Raw genomic sequence first — 22,371 nt, 5'->3', positions numbered from 1 at the left:
CATGTGCTTTCACAGTAATAAAAGTTTCTCTGGCTATAGTTTATTTTAACTGAAGTCAATTAACTTTGCTAACATTTTGACTTTCTGTAAAGACCCTAAATGTTTTTTGGATCATCCATTCATGTATCAGAGTTTTATATATTTTTTTAAAATTATGTATAATACCTTTCTTTGAACAGCCATGTGTATCTTGAGTTACTTTCATTAGCTGAGTAACTTATCCTGCATTTTTGTAAAAGGAACTGCAATTTAACTATAAATATATCAAAATGCCACAGAATTCAGGGCTTCAACTCAAAAATGCTGATCAGTTTGTAAAATCTAAATCAGCCACTCCATGAAACCTAGGGAAGGACCTCTGTGGTAGCAGAAAAATTTCCAGAAATTCACCACAGTCTTTTTCTAAGTTGCAGTTTGTGCTGATGTTGCCAGACAGCTAAGAAGAGATGGGAAAAGCAGGAAATCTTTTTGGATTTAATCACAGTGCTGATTTGGAAAAGTAACTTAACAATGGAAAATATTTTAATGTTTTAAGTCATAAACACAAAACGATGAATTACGTGGTAGATCATGATTACATTAAATTGGACTGCCCATTACTAATGAAGAAAATTCTTCATTTTGGAATCTGATGGTCAGAAATCCTACTTCCTGGACTTTTAAAATATATGTCCTGACTGGGTTATTTGCTATTTTCAGTACAATTTGTTGAGGTTACTGGGCACTTGACTGCTATACTTGAGAACAACAGATACAGTTTTTAAAGTACCATCTTTCTGCTTTCCTGTCATGGAAAGTTTTTTTCTACATTCTTGCTTTTGAAAGATGCTTGACAGTGTTTAGCTTTTCCCTTGAAGATATTCAAATTCCATTGCTAATTCCCCCTTTTTTTCACTCACCTTGATCAATAAAAAAGTGCTTCTTAACAGAGATCTTGCAGTTCTAGCCCTTACATCCTCCATGTGAAAAAGTTCTCATTTAGGTCCCTTGGTCTTTTGTAGAACTTGTAAATTAGGAAGGCTTCAGGTAACCAATGGAGATGAGTACTTGGATGAAAGAATGAATACTCTTTCTAAATGAGAATGTGATCAAGTTGTGAAGAGCACGTAGATGAGCTAGGTAGCAGTTGTATCCAAGTGAAGGTGTCTACTCATCTGTCATGTAACTGAAGTACAAATAAATGAGTCAGTTTGTCTTTTGACTCCTAGTTGACCGTAAAATCAGCACATATTTCTTATGTTACTGGCCAATAAAATCAGTTTTCCTGCAGTGTAGGGCATTGCACTACTTGTACTTCTTATTGCTGGGCTTTTAAGGTGTGACCACAGTGACTTTTCTGCCCAAGTCGCTCCTCTAAAACTAAGACCATGTGTTTGTTTTATCCCCTTTACTCATAAAATAACAATAAAAACTTTGTGAAACCAATTTAGTGGGTTGGTTTCTAAATCAAGATTTCTTTTATATTTTAGTACCGGTTGAAAGATGGATGACGATGACTTTGGAGGATTTGAGGTATGTTATTTCCATGACATAATTTTGAAATTTACTATTTTCAACTATTTTGATAGGAATTTATACTATTTCATAAAATATGTAATGATTTTTTTTTTCCCCTGTTTCTAGGCAGCAGAGACTTATGAGTTTGAAAATGGTGAAAAGCAGACCACATCCCCTGCTATTGCTTGGGCAGCATTTCCTACAGGTATTGATAAAATCACCATTAAAATTCTTATTAATGTATTGCTGACCTTCTGTATTCACTGTAAATATTTGTTCCCAGAAGGGTGTGTTTTCACAATAAAAGAACAGACAGTAATGAAGATGAAATGCCCCATCCCTGGATGTCTTCAAGGCCAGGCTGGATGAGGCTTGGAGCAACCTGGTCTAGTGGAAGGTGTCCCTGCCCATGGCAGGGGGGTTGGAACTGGATGGTCTTTAAGGTCCCTTCCAACCCAAACCATTCTATGATAAACCTAGCATAAGAATGTTCCTGAGCTGTTTAGTTTAATTTTGAGCTTTCCAAAATATCTTGAGGAATGAAAGAGAAGTACAGTTTATCCAGTTCAAAGGCTGATTGGCATGTCATGGGAAGAAGAAACTGAGATTCTTCACTCAAAGGATATTCTTACTTTTGAGTATGGAAGATCTCTTGCAAATGATGGGAGGACATATGAAAAATAAACTTAAAAATAGGACTTGAACATGTTGCTGCCTGGGACCTGGGTCAGAGACATCACCAGGAAACTCCCTGGTCTGGTGCAGCCCTGTGATTATTACCTGCTGTTGGTAACGCAGGTGGGCACTGATGAGGTTGCTGAGAGAAGTCTAAAAGCGATCAAAAGGGATTTCAGGGCACTGAGGAGGTTGGTTGAAGGATCGGGAGCACAGGTCATATTTTCCTCAATCCCTTCAGTGGCAGGAAAGAATATGGAAAGGAACAGGAAAATGCACACAATGAACATGTGGCTCAGAGGCTGGTGCAAACAGTGGATTTTTGGTTTCTTTGATCATGAGGAGTTTTACACAGCACTGGGCCTATTGGCAATGGATGGAGTCCGGCTTTCTCAAAGGGGGAAAAAGATTCTCACTCATGAGTTGGCTGGGCTCATTGAGAGGGCTTAAAACTAGGTTTGAAGGGGGAAAGGAATAAAATCAAGCTCACTAGAGGTAAGCCTGGGGACATAAGGCCAAACTTGAAAGCGCAATGAATAGCCCACTTGAAGTGCATGTACACCAATGCATGCAGTATGGGCAACAAGCAGGAGAGCTGGAAGCCATGATGCAGCGGGATAGCTATGACGTAGCTGCCATCGCAGAAACATGGTGGGATCACTCTCATGACTGGAGTGCCACAGTTGATGGCTACAAGCTCTTCAGAAGGGACAGGCAAGGAGGGAAATGAGGTGGGGTGGCCTTGTATGTTAGGGGATGTTTTGATTGTGTAGAGCTCTACAAGGGGGTGATAAAGGTGAGTGCTTGTGGTTAAGGATGAGTGGGAAGGCCGATAAGGCAGACATCCTGCTGGGAGTCTGTTACTGACCACCCAACCAGGATAAGGAGAGAGATTCTGCAAGCAGCTAGCAGAAGTTTCACAGTTGCTAGCCCTTGCTCTCGTGGGGGACTTCATCTTACCAGACGTCTGCTGGAAATACAACACAGCAGAGGGGAAACAGTCCAGGAGGTTCCTGAAGTGTGTGGAAGATAATTTCCTGTGACACAGCTGATGAGTGAACCTACTAGGGGAAGTGCTTTGCTTGACCTGCTGTTTACAAACAGAGAAGGACTAGTGGGAGATCTGGTAGTAAGAGGCCATCTTGGGCTTAGCGACCGTGAAATAATAGGGTTCTTGATTCTAGGAGAAGTAAGGAAGGGGTCAGCAAGACTGCTACCATGGACTTCTGAAAGGCTGAATTTGGTCTGCTTAGGACACTGGTTGAGAGAGTCTTTTGGGAGACTGTCCTGAAGGACAAAGGGGTCCAGAAGGCTGGTTGTCCTTCAAAAAGGAAGTCTTAAAGGCTCAGGAGTGGGCTGTCCCCATGTGCTGTAAGACGAACTGTCAGAGAAGATGCCCGGCCTGGCTGAATGGGGAGCTTTTGCTGGGACTCGGGGAAAAAAGGAGAGTTTACCACTCCTGGAAGAAGGGGCAGGCAACTCAGGAGGAGTACGGGGATCTCGTAAGGTCATGCAGGGAGAAAATTAGAAAGGCTAAAATCCAACTGGAACTTAATCTGGCCACTGTTGCGAAAAACAACAAAAAATGTTTCTACAAATACACTAGCAACAAAAAGAGAGTCAAAGAGAATGAGAAAATTAGAAAGGCTAAAGTCCAACTGGAACTTAATCTGGCCACTGTTGCGAAAAACAACAAAAAATGTTTCTACAAATACACTAGCAACAAAAAGAGAGTCAAAGAGAATCTCCATCCCTTATTGGATGTGGAGGGAAACGGTGACAAAGGATGAGGAAAAGGCTGAGGTACTGAATGCCACCTTTGCCTATGTCTTCAATAACCAGACCAGTTATCAGCCCCCTGAGCTGGAAGTCAGGGATGGAGAGCAGAATAAACCCCTCATTATCCAGGAGGAAGCAGTTAATGACCTACTGTGCCACCTGGACACTTAACAAGACTATGGGGCTGGCTGGGCTTCATCCGAGGGTACTGAGGGAGTTGGTGAAGGAGCTTGCCAAGCCACTCTCCATCGTTTAGCAGCAGTCCTGGTTAACAGGGGAGGTCCCGGGCTACTGGAGACTTGCTGATGTGACGCCCATCTACAAGAAGGGCTGGAAGGAGGACCCAGGGAACTACAGGCCTGTCAGCCTGACCTTGGTACTGGGGGAGATTATGGAGTGGTTCATCTTGAGTGAGCTCACACAGCACCTGCAAGACAACCAAGGGTTCAGGCTGACCCAGGATGGGTTCATGAAGGGCAGGTCCTGCTTGACCAACCTGATCTCTTTCTGTGACCGGGTGACCCACCTGGTGGATGAGGGGAAGGCTGTGGGTGTTGTCTACCTGGACTTCAGTAAAGCTTTTGACACGGTCTCCCACAGCATCTCCTAAAGAAGCTGGCGGCTTGTGGCTTAGACAGATGTAGTCTTTGCATATATAATTTTGAAGCTCTTGATTTTGCCCTTTCAATTAATTTGGCCATCTTTTATGTTTGGTCTGATAGCGAGAATTCTCAATGCCTGCTTGAATAACAGAACATGCTCCAAATTACTGGAGAAGATTTTTCTCCTTGTTCCAATATTCTTTCATTACAATATGGATGGAGTGTCTGTACGCAAAGCCTGTTTTTCATGTTTCAACTAAGAATTCAGTATTTCTGATGGTCTTGTTTGCAACATTGAAAGAACAGATGTTTGAAGTCTATATAATATGAGATGGGGTGATGTGTATTAGTGTGTAAACATGTAAGCCAACATCTGCGTGGCTTGAAAGGTGCTGCTTTCAGCTGTTGTGTTGAAGTGGTTGTTTTTAGCTGTTTCTTTTCACAATAGATACTGGTTTTCTGGAGAATATGAACAGCTTGATTTTGGAGGGGTGGGAAATATTAGTAGGAAACTAATACATCCCTAAGGAGATTGGAGGGAACTGGTTTCATTCCTTGCCATGATTGGACAGGTTCAAAGGTCTTTGTTGATAATGGTATACAACCTCTGGAAGGGTCTTGTTTTTCATTTGCTAACGTTTCTATTACCTGGGGTGTGCTGCTCTGAAAATGAGTCATACAACTTTTCAAATTTGACTGTCTAGAATTTACACATGGTTAAAAGGTGGTCTTTTTGCATGTTTATTAGATTACATACCACTTCCTCTCTTTCTTACTTACAGTTGCCAAACTGCTTTAGAAGACAGTCATATTGACTGAATATTTTGGCCGTTTTCTGGAAAACTATTTATTTTAAAGAAAACGAAACAAAACTGATGGGAATAAGTTCCCAGGTTTTTTTATGTTGTGTAGTCATTAAATACTGAAAGATTTATTTCTGAGTCTCAAGTAAATGGTTGCAGTGTTGTACACTTTTGGTAGCTGTATATTAATGTTACTTAAATAAGAAAGTAGGAAATAAAATTTGTATTTCCACATGGTCTTAGATTTAAGATGTTGGAATACTATATGTAATTACTTATTTTCTAGAACAGTTTGGCTTTGGAAGGGTAAAATGTGGGGAAGAGCTTTCTGCTGTGAACTATAAGAAATAATCTTGAAAGCACATTAGTGTGGTTTCTCTTCCTCACTGTATGTGGATGTACTGCTGTAAACCGGTACGTGTAGAGAAGCAGCCAAGTGTTTCCTCTTGATAGAAGGACAGTCATGCTCATTGAAGTCAAAAGAGAAATTGCTACTGACTTAAGCACTATTTAGACATTTACCTGTTGATCCGAATTCTAATTCCCCAACAGTTGTGGAAAAGCACCTCATTCTGGTGAATTGGTGATCTGTAAACACAGCCATTTAAAGTGTTGTTTTTGGAAAGGGAAAAATTGGGGAAAGTATGTCAAAGAATTTTGAAAGAAAGTCTTTTGATCAGAGCCCTTCTGACATATCATCTCTTAATTGGTGTATGTCAATAACATCCAATTAGTAAATGTTAGCCATTTATTTTTTCAGTGATATATTTCATATCTAACGTCTTCATTCTGAAGCTCGGTATGAAGTGCATGACTTCTGTGGAATGTTGATTTAACAGTTCATGTTCAACCACTTGGTTTTGTTTTCAGTATTTCTGATCCCCCAGTGATTTTAATAATTGTTTGAGTAATGATTTGTATCCAATCATTACTTGGATAAGGATACAGAATTTTTCTTGCATGAGCAAGACTGCAGGCGGTTACTGATCTCTGTTTCTATTAACAAACTGCATGGTTTTGTCAGTTCTTACATACAAACCTGTGATATCGAGAAGTCAAGTGTTCAGAAATTACCAGATTATTTTTTTACGTACAGTTCTGGCAATAACTTATATCTTCATCTTATTTCAGCCTCCTCGGGCCTATGACTTTTGATATACCTGTAACTGAGTACATGGTGCTATTCTTTACAGTACTACAGCTTTGATCAATGTAGAATAACAATTTTATTTGGAAATTTATCCGGAGTATCAGACTCCCACCTTGCTTACTGAAGAAGTCAGAGGAGATATATTGCAGCAGGACAGGATACAGTGGAAGAATATTTTATTATTATCAGGATGGCTTTGTATCATACAGATGATGAAGCAGTTGAAGGGGAGATGATCTGTAAAGTGATGCTGAAAAGCCAATTTCCATACTACACGTGCATCAGGAGTTTTATTTCAGACTAGTGTTAGCCTGGTCCTGTGCAATTGAATATCCATTAGCTATTGGAGTCCAGTCAGGTAGTTTTATCAGGTTTTTCTTTTAGGGTTTCTGAAACTGTTGCATTATGATAACTGGTAACATGGTAAGTAGGAATGATTGAGGGGTCGTCTTCATAAGTGAATTTTGAGCTGAAGGAAAATGCTAATGCAATTTCACCAATATATACACAAAAGGAATGAATTAAAAGAGTTTGATTTACAGACATAGCATATGTAATTCTAGGAATGCCTAATTTATGAATTTTTAATATTGCTGAAAGGAAAAAAAAAAGCTTTGTTAAAAAAAAAAAAGTTTGAATGATACCTTGCAGAGTAGCTGCCTTTTTTTTGTCTTCTGCAAGGTCATGTCTTTAGTTGAATAATTTTAAACCACAGTATTTAGAGGTGGCCACCAGTTGTTGCTCCTCATTTCCTAGGCTTTATTTTGACAGCTTAAGAGGTAGTTTTTTTTGTTTCTGTTTTTTTTTTTTTGTTCCCCCTCAAAATGCTAAGTATTCATTCCTATAACTGGAACTAGTGAAAACTCGATTTGATTGTACAAGGTTCCACATAAAACTATTATCTGAAAATGAAGTCTTATGTCTAGTGTTTGATATGCAAAAATATATGAATACTTTAAGCTATAATCTCTGTGAGTCTCCATTCCTCATCTGTATCCAGACTCAATTTCTGTTTTTACTTTTGTGATATGTTACTTATATGTGAACTGTGCATATGCTACGGTGATCATCACCAAGGGATGAATACTAATACCACAAGGATCCATGGCACGCAAAGATTTTCCCTGCGAATTGACAGTTTTAATAAGAGAAACAGCTTGTCTGTTCAATCAGAATTGCTTGGTAAATTATTTTAGTTGGTATTCCATGTGTTGGAGATTAATTTCAAACTGAAATTCAGGGTATGAGGCTATCACAGAATCACAGAATGGTTTGGGTTGAAAGGGACCTTAAAGATCATCTAGTTCCACCCTTCCTGCCATGGGCAGGGATACCTTCCACTAGACCAGGTTGCTCCAAGCCTCATCCAGCCTGGCCTTGAACACTTCCAGGGATGGGGCATCCACAGCTTCTCTGGGCAACCTGTCCCAGTGCCTCACCACCCTCTCCAGGAAGAACTTCTTCCTGATATCTAATCTAAACCTTCCCACTTTCAATTTAAACCCGTTCCCCCTTGTCCTGTCACTACAGGCCCTGGTAAAAAGTCCCCCCCAGCTTCCTTGTAGCCCCTTCAGGCACTGGAAGGTGCTATAAGGTCTCCCCGGAGCCTTCTCTTCTCCAGGCTGAACAAGCCCAACTCCCCCAGCCTGTCCCCATGGCAGAGGGGCTCCAGCCCTCGGCGCATCTCCGTGGCCTCCTCTGGACTCGCTCCAACCGGTCGATATCCTTCTGATGTTGGTGCCCCCACAGCTGGACGCAGCACTCCAGGTGGGGTCTCACCAGAGCAGAGCAGAGGGGGAGAATCCCCTGCCTCACCCTGCTGGCCACGCTGCTCTGGATACAGCCCAGGATACGGTTGGCTTTCTGGGCTGCCAGCGCACACGGCCGGCTCATGTCCAGTTTTTCATCCCCCAGTACACAAGGCTGCTCTTCTTCCCAAGGAACCTTCCCAATCAGTTCCCTGAGGAGGCTAAGTTCTGCTCTCCTGAAATCCAGGGTAGTGAGGTTGCTGTGCACCCTCCTCACCTCCATAAGGATCTAAACTCCACCGTTCCATGGTGGCTGCAGCCAAGGCTGCCCTTGAGCTTCACATTCCCCACCAGCCCCTCCCTGTTGGTGAGAACAAGGTCCAGCATGGCACCCCTCCTCGTTGGCTCCTCTGTCACTTGGAGGAGAAAGTTGTCATCGACGCATTCCAAGAACCTCCTGGCTTGCTTGTGCCCTGCCATGTTGTCCCTCCAACAGATATCGGGGTGGTTGAAGTCCCTCATGATGACCCGGGTTTGTGACCATTATAGCAGAAAACAGACATTACTAGTTTTTTAGAGGCCAAACAGTCTTCCCTGTCATCTCACTGTCACTTGAACGGAGTTCAAAAGTGGTTACAGGAAGCTGCCTATGTAAGCAGATATTTGGAAGGGTGGGGGTGTTTCATGTATATCTTATGGTATGTAAAAGAAGCCTAAAAGCTCCTGATTGTGGAGAATAGTTTACTGTTAAAGTTGCAGTTGCGTCCCAGTCCTTGATTTTGTCCTGCTTACCTGAATTAGTTCTTGTTGTGTTTGCTGACATACTGTCCTTTAGGCTTTTCAGCCGTTTCCATTTTCTGCTGAACTCTTGCTTCCCCACCCACTCATCTCCAAATCTACTATTGCTGCAATTAGCATCCTGGTATTTGTCTGTCTCATGGTCTGTTTTCTTTCTTCTTTCTGTTAGATGAGGTTTGCATATTCCTCTGTGTTAACCTGAGTCCCAGAACTGGGAAGTAAAGAAGATGTGACACAAAGTGCCTGGATTCAGAGATTAGTTTGTCCTTTTGAAGGGCTTTAGGGAAATGTATACTCCTGTTTGTGCATGTATGCATACTTGTGCAGTATGCACAGCAGAGCCTTGCTCTGGGCTAGTGGTATCTTTTACATTTTACCAGATTTTTAACTATAATGTGAGCTGCTTTTTCTAAATATTGGGTATACTTTTTTCTCCTGCAAAGGCATACCTCTGTCTGACCATATCAATGTTTGCAGGACTTTGCTGTTAAATTAAAAATGTATGCAAAGCTTTCTCTTCTCCTTTCTTGTTATTTAGTTTATGTCTGAATCTTTCATAAATGTGCTCAAGTTTCTGTTTTGTTGGGTGATCCACTGATTTTTATGGCATAACTGGAAATTGCTATGGAAGAGCTCTGACTCCGGTATTAATTCACTTTTTATTAGAGTTATTTACTTTGTTACCTTCTGATCTCTTATAAAATACAAAACTGCTTTTATCATGTGTCTTGGTAAGCTGGTTTTATGTCTTCTAAGACAGTTGAGGATTTTGTTTTACCTTTACAATTTATAAAACTCAGGAAATTATAAGTACAGTTTTACAGTTGACTTAAAGCAATTAAAGATCATGCTGAAGCTGAAAGGTTATGTGAATGCATAGAGATTGAAGTTAAAACTCTGGTTTTGATGGCAGTTGTCGTGTGAAACCTCTATGTAAGTTACAAGTCTAAATTTAGTGTGCCTGTACAATTTTGAATGTCCTTAAGTTGATAGTACTCAAAAATACAGGAACTTTATATGGAATTATGCTTCAGTGCAGTTAGATTGTAAGAGATACATGACCTTACATTAATATGATTATATTTGCTGCTAGTGTGATGGTTTTCTAGGTACAGATTATGGAAACAGAATTAAATTTTGAATGCTTCTTCATACTGTGTGTGTGTTTTCCGTTTCATTTCTTGTATTAGTATCTGAAGTCCATAGATCTCCTGACGTTCTTCTGGAGCGCTCTTTGCCTTCTTCCTGCCTGGTTCCTTCTGCATCACTCAGTTTATCAAGTGATAATGTGACAACAGCTGCTCAAATGGCCAACAGTGTTGTGAACCCAGCTGTTCTTGAAGAACAGGTAAAGGCACAATTTTTGTGTTTCAATATGGGGACTTGATGTTATTAAGTAGCATAGCATTGTATCTTTTCTGTGCAAACTTAAATTGAATTGCCTTTTAAGAGCAAAAGGTCCTTGGATTTCTGTGATACAGACTTTAAAATAATTTTTAAATTGTGGTTAAATCCTATAACTGGGAGACACCATAATATTTTGGTATGGATTACAAGAGAGATAAGTGTGTCAGAGTTATTAATATAAGTTAGAGGCGTGCTGATCATGCTAGGCATGACAGTAGTAAACAGTAGCAGGAAGGTTCTCTAAAAATAATTGTTACTGTTAAAGCTGTAAAAATTATGGCTTTACATAAATGACAAACTTGTATGTTTTCTCAAGTTTTGGGATTAGAGAATTAATGTTTGATCTTTATATTTAAATTGTTGTTTTCTTAAATCTTATTATATTTTACTTTATTTTTTCCCCAATCAAAGTTGATATTAATTTTTTTTTTTTGTTCTGTTATCTGACAGTCATGATCTTGATCTTTCCTTGTGGCTTCAATACTGCTGAGAACTAAGCTTCATTTTGGGGAGTGAAAATGTTCAGTTTTTAACTAAACAATTAAGTGAGCAAATTTCTGCCTGGAGATTAGCACAGGAAAGCTAGATTGCTATGGATGAGAATAGATTTACCCTTCCAAGTGAATTTTTATTGCCATTGATTGCAGTGACACCTATTTGAACAAGGTTGTTGACTGTACAGTTCCTTGTTTCAGCTTGCATACTAGAATATACTTGAATTAGAAAGCGCTCTTGTCTTTCTCTGAACTAATCAATATTTGAATCTGAATAATTATGTGTGCGAATTCTAGTTGTAGGCCATGTTTCAAGTTTTCTCATCTTGTTCTGGTCAGCTACTGGCAGACCCATGGTTCCAAAAACTTTTTAATGTGGGCAGTAACACAAACTAAAGAATATCACTTTAGCAAGTGTTACTGAAGGGAGAAAGTGAGTTGGTCCTTTAGGATTGTTTTGAAATGGAGATCAGACTTTGCACTTTTGTATAAAACTAAAGGAAAATGGTGAGCATAAAAGTATAAAAAAATTTTCTTACAACTCTTAAAGGAGGATGTTAGGAGAATTGTATTCTTCTGTAATTATATTGCCAGAGCCTTTTGAAGTTTTATATTAAAAATAGTCACCATTTCAGGTTCCAACATCAGTTTTTGACAGTGCCAGACTCTAATCTCGAGTAGTACTTAGAATTAGCACATCTAGCTTCTCGCAGAAGGGGAATTCAGAGCAAAACCACACTTTTCTTTCTGGCTGTTTTATCTACTGGATCTTTTGTATCCATGTCCAGCCAAGATTTCAGCTATTTTTGTTTGTTTCTTTATTTGAATCCTTTGAGAGGTATTGAAAACTCAGTCTATTATTTGAGTGTGTGTTTGGAATAAGAAGGTGTTAAGGGGATGGATAAATCAGATCAGTCAAACTTCTCTTAATAAACACATTGAGATGTTCCTTTCAGCACCCTCCCTAAATCTCAAGTGCCCTTGGCTTTCAAATTGTTGTTGAAAAAGTGGCAGCAGAAATTAATTTACCAGCTTTTTCCCTTGAAGTTCCTTAGCTGCAATAGAAACAGGTTTTTGCCTTTTTTTTTTTTTTATAAAGGGAAAAAAAAAACCAAACCCTTGGCTTTTGTTAATTATACCACAAAATATTTTAAACCTCACCTAATTTATTTTTGTGCTTTTCTGAAAATATGGTCTTATTATCAGTGTTTCATCTGTTTGGGGTTGTGTATTCAAGAAGGCTCCGGTTCAGTTTTTGTACTTCTACAGTTCACTGAAATAGCATTAACTAAATGTTGTAGACACGTCCCAATTACTTTTATTCTGTTTGTCTAGCCTCAAGATGAGAGATTTATTTTAGCACAAAACAACTGTATGCCCTTTGCATGGATACTGCAGCCTGCATTGGGTGAAAACATGGACTGACTAATGCAAGGAGAGTTTAGTTCCCTCTAAGCCTGATGCTTTGAGACAGATGATTCAGCTTCACTTCTGTCACTCTTCACCTCTTTTGAGTATTTTGACCTAACTGGAAACAGTTATCTGTGCCACCCTCCTTCTTAAAGACTTCTAAAGTATTCTTGAAAAGCAGTCGAGGAGATTGGAAGGATTGTTGTCAGTCCATCTAGAATTACTAGCTACTGTTCCATGGTTGGAGCTTTCTTTTTGGCCAGCACATCCTACATATGAGAGTGTGCGTGGCCAGTTTCGAAGAATTGTGGTTTCAAAAAAGTAACATTAATATTTACAGTCCTTAAGTTCTGCAATGTCATCTGGAAAGGAAATTTGACTTGACTGAATTGTAAAATTCTCTTTATCATTGTTAAATTCTCTCTACCATTTCCTTTACCATTTGATTTGTCATATGAATTAGATTCAAACAGATACTCCAGTTTCCTCTTTGAATGTAACTGAAGACAAGACTTCAGTTTCCTCAGCCGTTGGTTTGAGTGATACTGAGACACAGAGAACAAATGAACCGAAGAGCTACCTTCAACAAGCTGTTGCAGACTTTGAGATCCAGCTTTGCACTGCTGAAGAAGAGAAATTAAACATTAAAAAGGTACAAATATTTTTATTTAATGAAACTGGCATTTATATAAGATTTAAATATAGTTGGAGCTGACAGAGATTTGCAATCTGTTTCTTGTAGAAATTAGCCAATTTCCAAATAATTTTTTTTTACGGGGGGAGAGGGATTGGGTGAGGGTGGAGGGAGGGGCAAATGTTCTTAGCATGGAGCCATGTGTAGAAGGTGTAGTGATTACACCATGGTTTGGAAGTGAGTGTGTGAGTGTGGTCACTGCAGTTGAAAGTGTCTGGCAATCTTTATGAACATAACACACTTGTTTGGTTTTTTTTTTTTCTTGGAGCTCTGGTAACTAACTTCTTCACATTCCTTCTGACCTGAATATGATAGAGTACCAAACAAGGCTATACCTATAACTATGCATGTGAGTTAGCAAAAAGTCACTGAGGCATGGGAGAGTAAGTTAAATTTCTGCTGTTCTTAATACTCTTCTTTGATAGCTGTCAGTGTGTGCTAGGAAAGGAGGAAATGGCTTGTTGGAAATTAAAATTGAGGATGACTAACTAGAGCCAAAGCTGAGGTGGTCTGGAATGAATTATTTTGGTAGGAATTAAGTGTATAGAGGAGGGCTGGAAGGGAAGCATGAATACAAACTGTAAGAGGAGAGCTAGGCTCTAAATTTAAGTGATGCACAATCCATTTCTATCTCTATAGTTGAATCAAAGACTTTGAATCTCAAGAACTGTTTTTATTATTTCATCCAAAAGGAGGATTGAACTAAGCAGACCTGTCCTCCCTATGACCCTCCCAGTTGTGCCTTTGTTTGCATAGCTGTACAGTGATATGGCAGGTCACTTGTTTCTATACTGGCTTCCTGCGTGGCTGCAGAAATAGTTGTTCTTGAGCAACTGAAAGGGTGCCAACAGCTTATGTATAGTGGGAATGAGTTTGGTAGGAGCAATGGCTGCATTAAGAAAAAAAAATCTTTAGCTCTCTGTATAGCAAATGATTTTGAGTTTGTTGGCACTAGTGTCATTTTCTTTCCTCTGTATTGGTTCATGTTGGACAGGCTTCTATGCTCGACCTCTGCAAGATCACAGAATCACACAGGCTGGAAAAGATCATGCAGTCCAACCATCAACCCAACACTACCGTACCCACTAGACCATGTCCCCAAGCACCACGTCTACACGTTCCTTGAACACCTCCAGGGATGGTGCCCCCTCCCCTGGCCAGCCTGTTCAGTGCCTGACCACTCTTTCAGTGAAGAAGTTTTTCCTAATATCCAATCTAAACCTCCCTTAACACAATTTGAGGCCATTTCCTCTTGTCCTGTCACCAGTTACCCAGGAGAACAGGCCAGCACACGCCTCCCTACAACCTCCTTTCAGGGAGTTCTCGAGAGCAATCAAGTCTCCCCTCAGCCTCCTTTTCTTTAGACTAAACAACCCCAGCACACAGAATGTTTTAAAATTTTAGTCATTTTGGAGTTATTGGTAGAGATTATTAAGGTTGTATGTAATGGGATTTCTGCCTTTTTAGTGAAACCATTTGCTAAGTACATTTAATATGTTGCTTTTAAAATGCAGAAAGACAGAAAAAGCAATTAAAAATATGGAAATAATTGGATAGAATAGTTCCAGTTTGAAGGGATCTACAACAATCATCTGGTCCAACTGCCTAGGCACTTCAGGGCTGACCAGAAGTTAAAGCATCTTACTAAGGGCATTGTCCAAATGTCTCAAACACTGACAGGCTTGGGGCATCGGTCACCTCTCTAGGCAGCCTGTTGCAGTGTTTGATCATCCTCTCTGTAAAGAAAAGTTTCCTAATGTCCAGTCTAAACCTCCCCTGACACAGCTTTGAACCATTTTCACGTGTCCTATCACTGGATCCCAGGGAGAAGAGACCAGCACCTCCCTCTCTGCTTCCCCTCCTCAGGAAGCTGTAGAGAGCAATGGGGTCATCACTCAGCCTCCTTTTCTCTAGACTAGACAAACCCTTAGCTGCTTCTCATCGGAGATGCCTTCCAGGACATGCCATTAATTTGAAATACATTATCCTGCTTGAAAATACTGTCTCAGTGCAATCAGAGTTTTTTTTGTGGAACCCTTCATCTCTGTGTATATTGTGATAGCAAATATCATAGTGCTCAGAAATTAAATTAGTTGGAATGATCAACTGAATCTGGGTTTACACAATTCACAAATGTTTGTAACTTCATGTATTTTATTTTGTAAACTTTATAGGAATTAGAATATTTCCTGGAAAAACATAGTATTCTAGAAATCGATTTCTTGAAGGAAAAAAAAGAAGAAGTAATTTCACATCAAGATCATTACAAGATGCTCCAGGTAATTTCTTTTTTGTAGTGTCTTACTTTTTTTTCAGGTGGGTTTTGTATAGCATGTATTTATATCCCACAAATGCTCTGCTAAATATATAGTGGTGTGCTCCAATGCCTTTTGATTTTAAAGAATTTCTAATGTCTTTAGATCAGATCCTGATTTTGGATATTGGCAGGAATATAGGTTTAACAGCCCAGGTGTGTGTGTATGTACTTTGTTGTAACTTGGATCAATCATCCTTGTTAAGATCTATTTCACAGAACAGATGAAAATAAAAAGACTTGGCACAGTAGATGTGTGTTTAACAGTATGAGTTAGCGTGTTCTAGAGTAGCTAAGGCAAATTTTTTGTAAATTATTAGCTGACTTGAATACTGAATAATTTGTGTTGCATAATAAAAATCTGTGAAGTGTAACTAAATGCTAGACAGTGCAATTAAAATTGCTTCCATTGCAAAAATCAGCATTGTACATTAAATACATGTGTGAAGTCTCACATACAAGACAAATTTTTCATTTAGGTTTTCAGTCTTCTTTCAGTGTTTATAGCAAGAAAAATGAAATATTAAAGGCCGAGTACATTTCAAAAGTTGCTTGATGGTAATTCAGCTTCACTTTTTTCCTGCTGTGGGTGGTTTTTAAGTAGCTACTCCATTGTTTTCCATTTGTCCTTAAGGATTGCTATAATAATTTGTATTGAATTCCTGGCTGCAGTGCTTCTTAAAATTTATGGTAATATAATCATCTAATCTTTTTTTTCCCCTGTTTATGTGTGTACCATCCTACTCAATGAAAGAAATGTTGGCTGAGCTATGTTACAAAAATGTTTTGCTTAAAAACCTTCTGATTTAAGGAGTATCATGCTGGCTACAGTTAATGATCATCATAAGGTCTTGACGATAAAATTATTGGATTTTATTTTTTAATACTTTCACGATGGTCTTCAAGTGGAAGTATTTAACTAGTCGAAATGTTACTGGGGTTTGCAAGTACCAGTCTGTCTGTATCCTGCCTCTTTGGGTCAGGTACTACAGTTTTCAGTAATGGCAGTGAAGGGGTCATAACCTTTAACTGTGTAGAAAAACTCATATCCTTCCTCTTGTCTTCTGTATATAGCCAGAATCAAATCAGAGAAGTGAGTCATGCTCCTAAGAGCCAGAAGTTAAATTACTTTCATGAAACTTGAATATTGGATGCATTCTGTTAGTACAGCTATTAATGCCAGTTCCTTTTGTCTTTCTCCTTTGGCTCCTACAACACTGGGGTCAACACCTGTGGCCACACACTGAGTAAATCTGGCAGCTACACAGTACAGATGTCTGTCTCGCCAGCATTTCTTTTTCCAGTAGAAACAGGTGTTTATTAGTGCTGTTGACTTGAAAGGCTGAAAAGCAGACTGTACTGGTGACTTTGGCATAGCTTTGGGAACTCTCAGGATAAGACTTCCAACCGAACTAATTCTGGCGTCCGAAGCTGTAGGTGTGCATTGACTTAATTCCTCTTAAATGAGATTTCCACGTTATATTTGAGTACAATATGTAAAACAAAGGCCTGATGAGATGGTTCTAATTGTTTTTTTACATGAACATGCATTGTTTTGTGCATCTTTCTATTTACTTATTTACTCATTTCCAGCACTTGTGGCATAGGGAATCCTTAAAAGCTGGCTTGGAGGTAATAGAGCCAGTCAGTTAGTCAGATCTTAAACAAGGTGATAGTAGATTACTCTTCTGTTTTTTTATTTTGGTTGTAATTGTGCTTAGTTCTGAGAGAAGATTTCATTAATCTTTGTCAACTAAGCCAGTTTCTTTTTTTTCCGATAAAATATGCTTTAAATTTATTTTTTTTTTAAATATCAAAAGAATATTTTGAAAGACAATTTAGGAACATGAAGCGTATTACAGATGTTTTCTCTGAATGGGTTAGCATGCTGATGAAGTGTATTGTGTTCTGGACTAGCCATAAACTTACTTCATCACAGATGTGTAAAAAGACTTAGACTTTATTTGGTAGCACTGAAAATGTAAGAATTAAAGGGGAGTGATAATCACGGCTCCTAATCAGGCGGTAGGGGGCAGAATTCCAAGTCTTTGCTGTAGTGTTAGCATTTAACAAATGCATGACATTTATGCTTGTGTAAAAGAGAAAACTAAAATGGGCTGTGTTTCGTCCAAATAAAATTAGCTTTAAAAAAATCAAGATTGAACAGACTGTGTAGTATGTGAATGTTCTTAATGTTGTTTCCTTATATTGCTACAACAACCAGAGACAGTAAAGGGTCAGCAGTGGGTTCATAAACAGAATAAATAAATTGCTGTTAACTAGTGTTGTAGAGTTGTGTGGATATTTAATGCAACGGTTCCTTTGTGATCTTGAGTTCAGACAAGCTGGTCAGATTAGAGTTATGATTCCCACAGTTCTGCTTTGGTGTTTTTAGTATTTAAGAGGCAGAATAGCATACTGTAATTCTGGCTTCTTTGAATACAAAATGTAGCTGAGTTAAAATAGTTGTGGGAAGCGTAATTTTAGTTTTCTTGACTTGTGTGCAGTTTTGCAACCATGAAGTTGCATAAATGCAATGTTAGCCTTATAGTTCCTTGTGCAGGTGCAAATGTATCTCTGTTTTCTGATGAGGGTTTTTTATGTCAGTATGTCAGTTTTATTTTTTCCCCTTTTTTGGTAACGGTCATATATATTCATCTAAACTTTTAACATCTCAGCTCTTCTCTAAATATGAGGTGCTGCATGTTTTCAAGACGTATGGTGCTAGTAGCTAATACATGGTTTTGACTATACTGTAGAATTAATGGTCATTTTAATCCTATAAATCTAAAATTATGCTGCAGCCCCATTGTACTATGTTGTAGAAATGAATAAATGCTGCATTTTTAAACTACCAAACCCCATTTTCCAACACAGTGGAAAAACTATCAGTAACAAAAGGAATACTCCTGTTGAGTAGGTGACGCTCTCTTATTTGCAAATCAGAGATGGAACATTTAATTTGAGAAGGGAAAACAGTGCCTGGGTTCTAGCGCTCTGAGTAGGAACTTAATTCTTTGGACAGGTTGTTTAGCTGATAAAGACTTCTGATGTTTGGTCTCCCTACAGGCAAGTGTTTTTGATGATATCACTAAGAACTGGATCATACTTTTCCTCTGCTCTTTCTTTGATTTACTACACAGTCACATTTGAAGTAATACTGCATCACTGCTGGAAGATTGTAGTTGTGGTTATACACGTCTCTTTGCATCATCAACCCTTTCTGGAAGTTAAGCAGGCTCTTTTTTTAAAGAACAATATAGTTGATATAGTGACCCTTCTGTTTGAAATACTTTTTTCTTTTGGCAGCTGACATCTATTCTAACTTAACCAATCTATAGTTGCTTTGAAAGCACCAAAAACGTTTTCTTTTGGAATCCTTCATTTTGGTAATTCCTTTTTTTAGGAAATGTCTTTTAAATTTTTATTTAAAAAGTGACTTTAATGTGCTTCTTTTATTTAGCTATATTCCTGTTGTTGCAAAAAGTCATGCTTAACAGTGGGTTATCTTAGTGCTGTAATTTCATTTTGAATGATACTTTTGTGTATTAAAAAAACAGGTCAGATAGACTGCCTGTTTAAATGATGTTTTAGAGAGGTAAGAGAAGAAGTTATAGGGAAAAAATAATTGACAGATCAGTACATAATGATCCAAAGAAACTTCACTAGGTCATGCAGCAGTAACACCTAGCTGGGATTAAATGGCATGGTAACCATCATTGCCGGTATTAGAGACTGTTTCACTTATTTATGTCTGTAACTGTTGAAGTTTGGAGAATTTCTCATTTGACTACCTGTGCAAATGTCACGTCTAAATTATAAAGCTTCAGATTATGAGGAAAAGACTTTTAAGTGCAGCTAAGTAAAGACAGGAAAAGGTAAACTAGAGATTTTTGGCTAGTTTCTTCCCTCCTAATTTTGAGGGATGAGTTTGTTTTTATTCGGATTAATATTGTGTGTTAATCTTGCTTTTTTCATATATTAGACCTGTATATCACACACATTCATGTAAACCAGAATGCATACTTGGTCGTGTCTCCTTGTCTTTGGACATGATGCTTCAAAACACTTTAAGGTATATAAAAATTAAACTTTTATGTTAATGCTAGCTTCATCATACAATTTTTGCCTTTAAATATAATTGTACAAACAGTGATTTTGATGCATTTATAATTTAGAAGTGAACAAAATATGAATCTCAAAAATTGTACCTAATACATGTAAAAATTTGCTTGTATTCATAAGGTGTTAAAAAAGGATAGTTAAATAATGTTGCCTAATGTGATGATGGCTAATTTTATGTGGATGGATCTTTTTGATTATTTTATTTCTTTTAGTATTTAAAGTGATGGGACCTAACTGTTGCCTTATAACCACACTGCATGTAGTTTCTTGATTCACGTAGTTTCAGAATTGAATTGTGCCTCATAATATTTCATAATATATCTTAATATCTTTGATTTTATACCCAAATACTGTCATAGTATTCTCAATATTGATGAAATAAATGGCTGAATAATTAAATAGCAGCTCTACTGGTTACATGCTAAACTTCCTATAATGAAAAGAGTTTCTCTTAGAGGAGAGTTGACATTACCATTTTGTGATTTCAAGAACAAGAAACAAGGTAACTATTTTTGTCTTGGTGATGGCAAAATTGCAGTTTGGCAATGATGACAGAAGATGTTCCAGAAGTAAGTAGCGATGTTGCTTGCTGAGAAGGGTAAAACAGCTTTGGAGAGTTGTGGTTCTGAGGGCTTAAAGTTCAGTGGTGTTCCAAGAAAGGGAGGAGGACAGCAGTTAAAAGTGAATAACAGGAACTGAGGAGTGGGAAGTTAATCGTAGATATCGCCCTTCGTCACTATTCCCGGTGTGATCTTGCCCATGGACTATTACTTCTTCTAAGGGACCTTGTCCTGTAACAGTGATGCCATGTGCCACTGATCTGGACACGGAACAACTGGTGTGCGTAGGGCATAGATGACTCTGAGTTAGGGGTAACTCTTCTGCTTTGTGCTTTTCCTGAGTCACCTCTTCCTTCCCAGTTCCCTGGAACATTGGACCTTTGCCCTCTCCTTCCTCCTCTGTTTTTATTCCTACTTTCCCGACTTGTTCCTGACCTTGCTTATCTAATTGATAAACTCAGCCCTTCCATGCCTTCCGTCTGCCTTCACCTCTTCCTTTCTTACCAAGTATTGATAACTGTGGAGTATAATTTTGCCCTAATAAGGGTACTTCCCAGCACTTCAGAGAAGAACAAACTGTGCTGTCTAAGTCCCCCAGGCTCTGTTTTGTTGTTGATAGAAGAATGCTGTTCATTTCTAGCCAGCACTAGACCTACAGTATGTCATCCATCGGCTGTCCATGTTGTGAAGGGGTCTCAGTGGCTGAAACCTGAGGATACTTGACGGAAATCTGAAATGCACATGTTCATGTTGACAACAGGCAGGTGTCAAAATTTCTGTATTTATAATGAACACAGATGATCCCAGGGAGAAAGCTTCTTGTTCTGGAAGACCCCTGAATTATGCTTTTAACGTACATAAATAATCCTGGCCTTTTATGAACATTGATTTCCTAAAGTAATTTCAAGAAGCAGTCTTGCAGTTGGATGTCCAGCAAAACAAGCTCTTGGAAGCGCTTGCAGTTGAAGTGACAGGGTGAAATGGCCATGTTTCCTAATCCTAGGTAGCCATATGGTTAATACATTTTGTATCCTGTATTGGAAGATAAAACTTTCTCTGGAGGAAGTGTTCTGTGTGTATTAATATTCTAGTAAATATAGTGTACCCCTATGGAAAAAAAAAGTCTTTTTATCTTGTTTTGATAAAAAGACCAATTTTTCTATTGGAGGGGTAGCTCTTGAGGAAAAAAAAAAGTGTTAGTGATTGAAGATAGCATCCAAGAACTTGTCTGTTGCCATTATACTGAACCTAAACCAAAGTACAGAATGAGTAATCATGTTCTTTCTTCAAACTGCAGCTCACCTTTGAAATGAATTTTGTGTCATTTTGACTGCAAAGGTTGTCTCCATTCTAGAGAAATTGATGAAGCAGGGACTGACAGATTTACTTATTTTTGCATGCTAAGTATGCCTTGATGTGTTTATTACAACAAATCTGCGAATTTGATAATTGAAATACTATTGAATATCTTAGTTAATGACAGACTAGGATTGAATACTCCCACACTAAGTTTGCATTGACACCAAGCTCAGTGGTGTAGTCAGTACAGTAGTGGACTAGTTGTCCACCATTGCCTACAGGTTCTTCTCTGCAAAACTCTTTTCCTGCCATTTGACCCTCAGTGTGTGGTGGTGAATGGAGTTATTCCTGCCCAGGTGGGTGACTTAGCCTTTCCCTTTGTTAAACTCTAGCCTGTTAAACACTATCACCAATTCCGCAGCCTGAGGGTGCATTCTGCCCCATCATCCAAGTCGTTAGATTTAGACAGTATTGACCAAAGTATTCTGTCCTGAATATGAGTTTTATGATCCTGCTTTTTGCCCTGATCCTTGCCCTACCCTGAACTCTACCGTCTCACAGTCATTGCAGCCAGGTCAGGCTGCCACTGATCTTTGCATCTGCAGACAGTCCTTCCATGTTCTTAAATATCAGGTCCAACAGAGGCCCTCGGAGATTGCTCCTCAGGCATCCGTGTTAAGTTATCAGTGTGCCCCAGGAATCTCCTGGATTGTGAGCCAGCAGTGTGCCCAGGTGGCCAAGAAGGCCAACAGCATCCTGGCCTGTATCAGGAACAGCATGGTCAGCAGGAGTAGGGAAGTGACTGTGCCCCTGTACTGGGCACTGGTGAGGCGGAACCTCCAGTCCTGTGTTCAGTTTTTGGCCCCTCGCTGCAAGAAGGACAGAGAGATGCTGGAGCGTGTCCAGAGAAGGGCGACAAAGCTGGTGAAGGGTCTGGAGAACAAGGCTTATGAGGAGTGGCTGAGGGAGCTGGGGGTGTTCAGCCTGAAGAAGAGGAGGCTGAGGGGAGACCTGAT

General features: G+C 39.0%; 1 protein-coding gene across 1 annotated transcript in view; it reads left to right on the top strand.

Moving 5' to 3' along the window:
* Positions 1–1,482: 1,482 nt before the first annotated feature.
* Positions 1,483–22,371, top strand: part of CCDC91 (coiled-coil domain containing 91) — a gene marked incomplete at its 3' end in the record, with an annotated part of 69,307 nt that continues 48,418 nt past the window's right edge. The window contains exons 1-5 of the mRNA XM_010161032.1: positions 1,483–1,512; positions 1,624–1,702; positions 10,243–10,400; positions 12,827–13,015; positions 15,232–15,336. Of these exons, the coding sequence (XP_010159334.1) occupies positions 1,483–1,512; positions 1,624–1,702; positions 10,243–10,400; positions 12,827–13,015; positions 15,232–15,336 (561 nt within the window). The remainder of the gene's footprint in view (positions 1,513–1,623; positions 1,703–10,242; positions 10,401–12,826; positions 13,016–15,231; positions 15,337–22,371) is intronic.

The sequence above is a fragment of the Eurypyga helias genome, unplaced genomic scaffold (assembly GCF_000690775.1).
Source record: "Eurypyga helias isolate BGI_N326 unplaced genomic scaffold, ASM69077v1 scaffold631, whole genome shotgun sequence".
NCBI lineage: Eukaryota > Metazoa > Chordata > Aves > Eurypygiformes > Eurypygidae > Eurypyga > Eurypyga helias.
The sequence above is the reverse complement of the archived record's forward strand: the minus strand, read 5'-3'. Positions and strand labels throughout refer to the sequence as shown.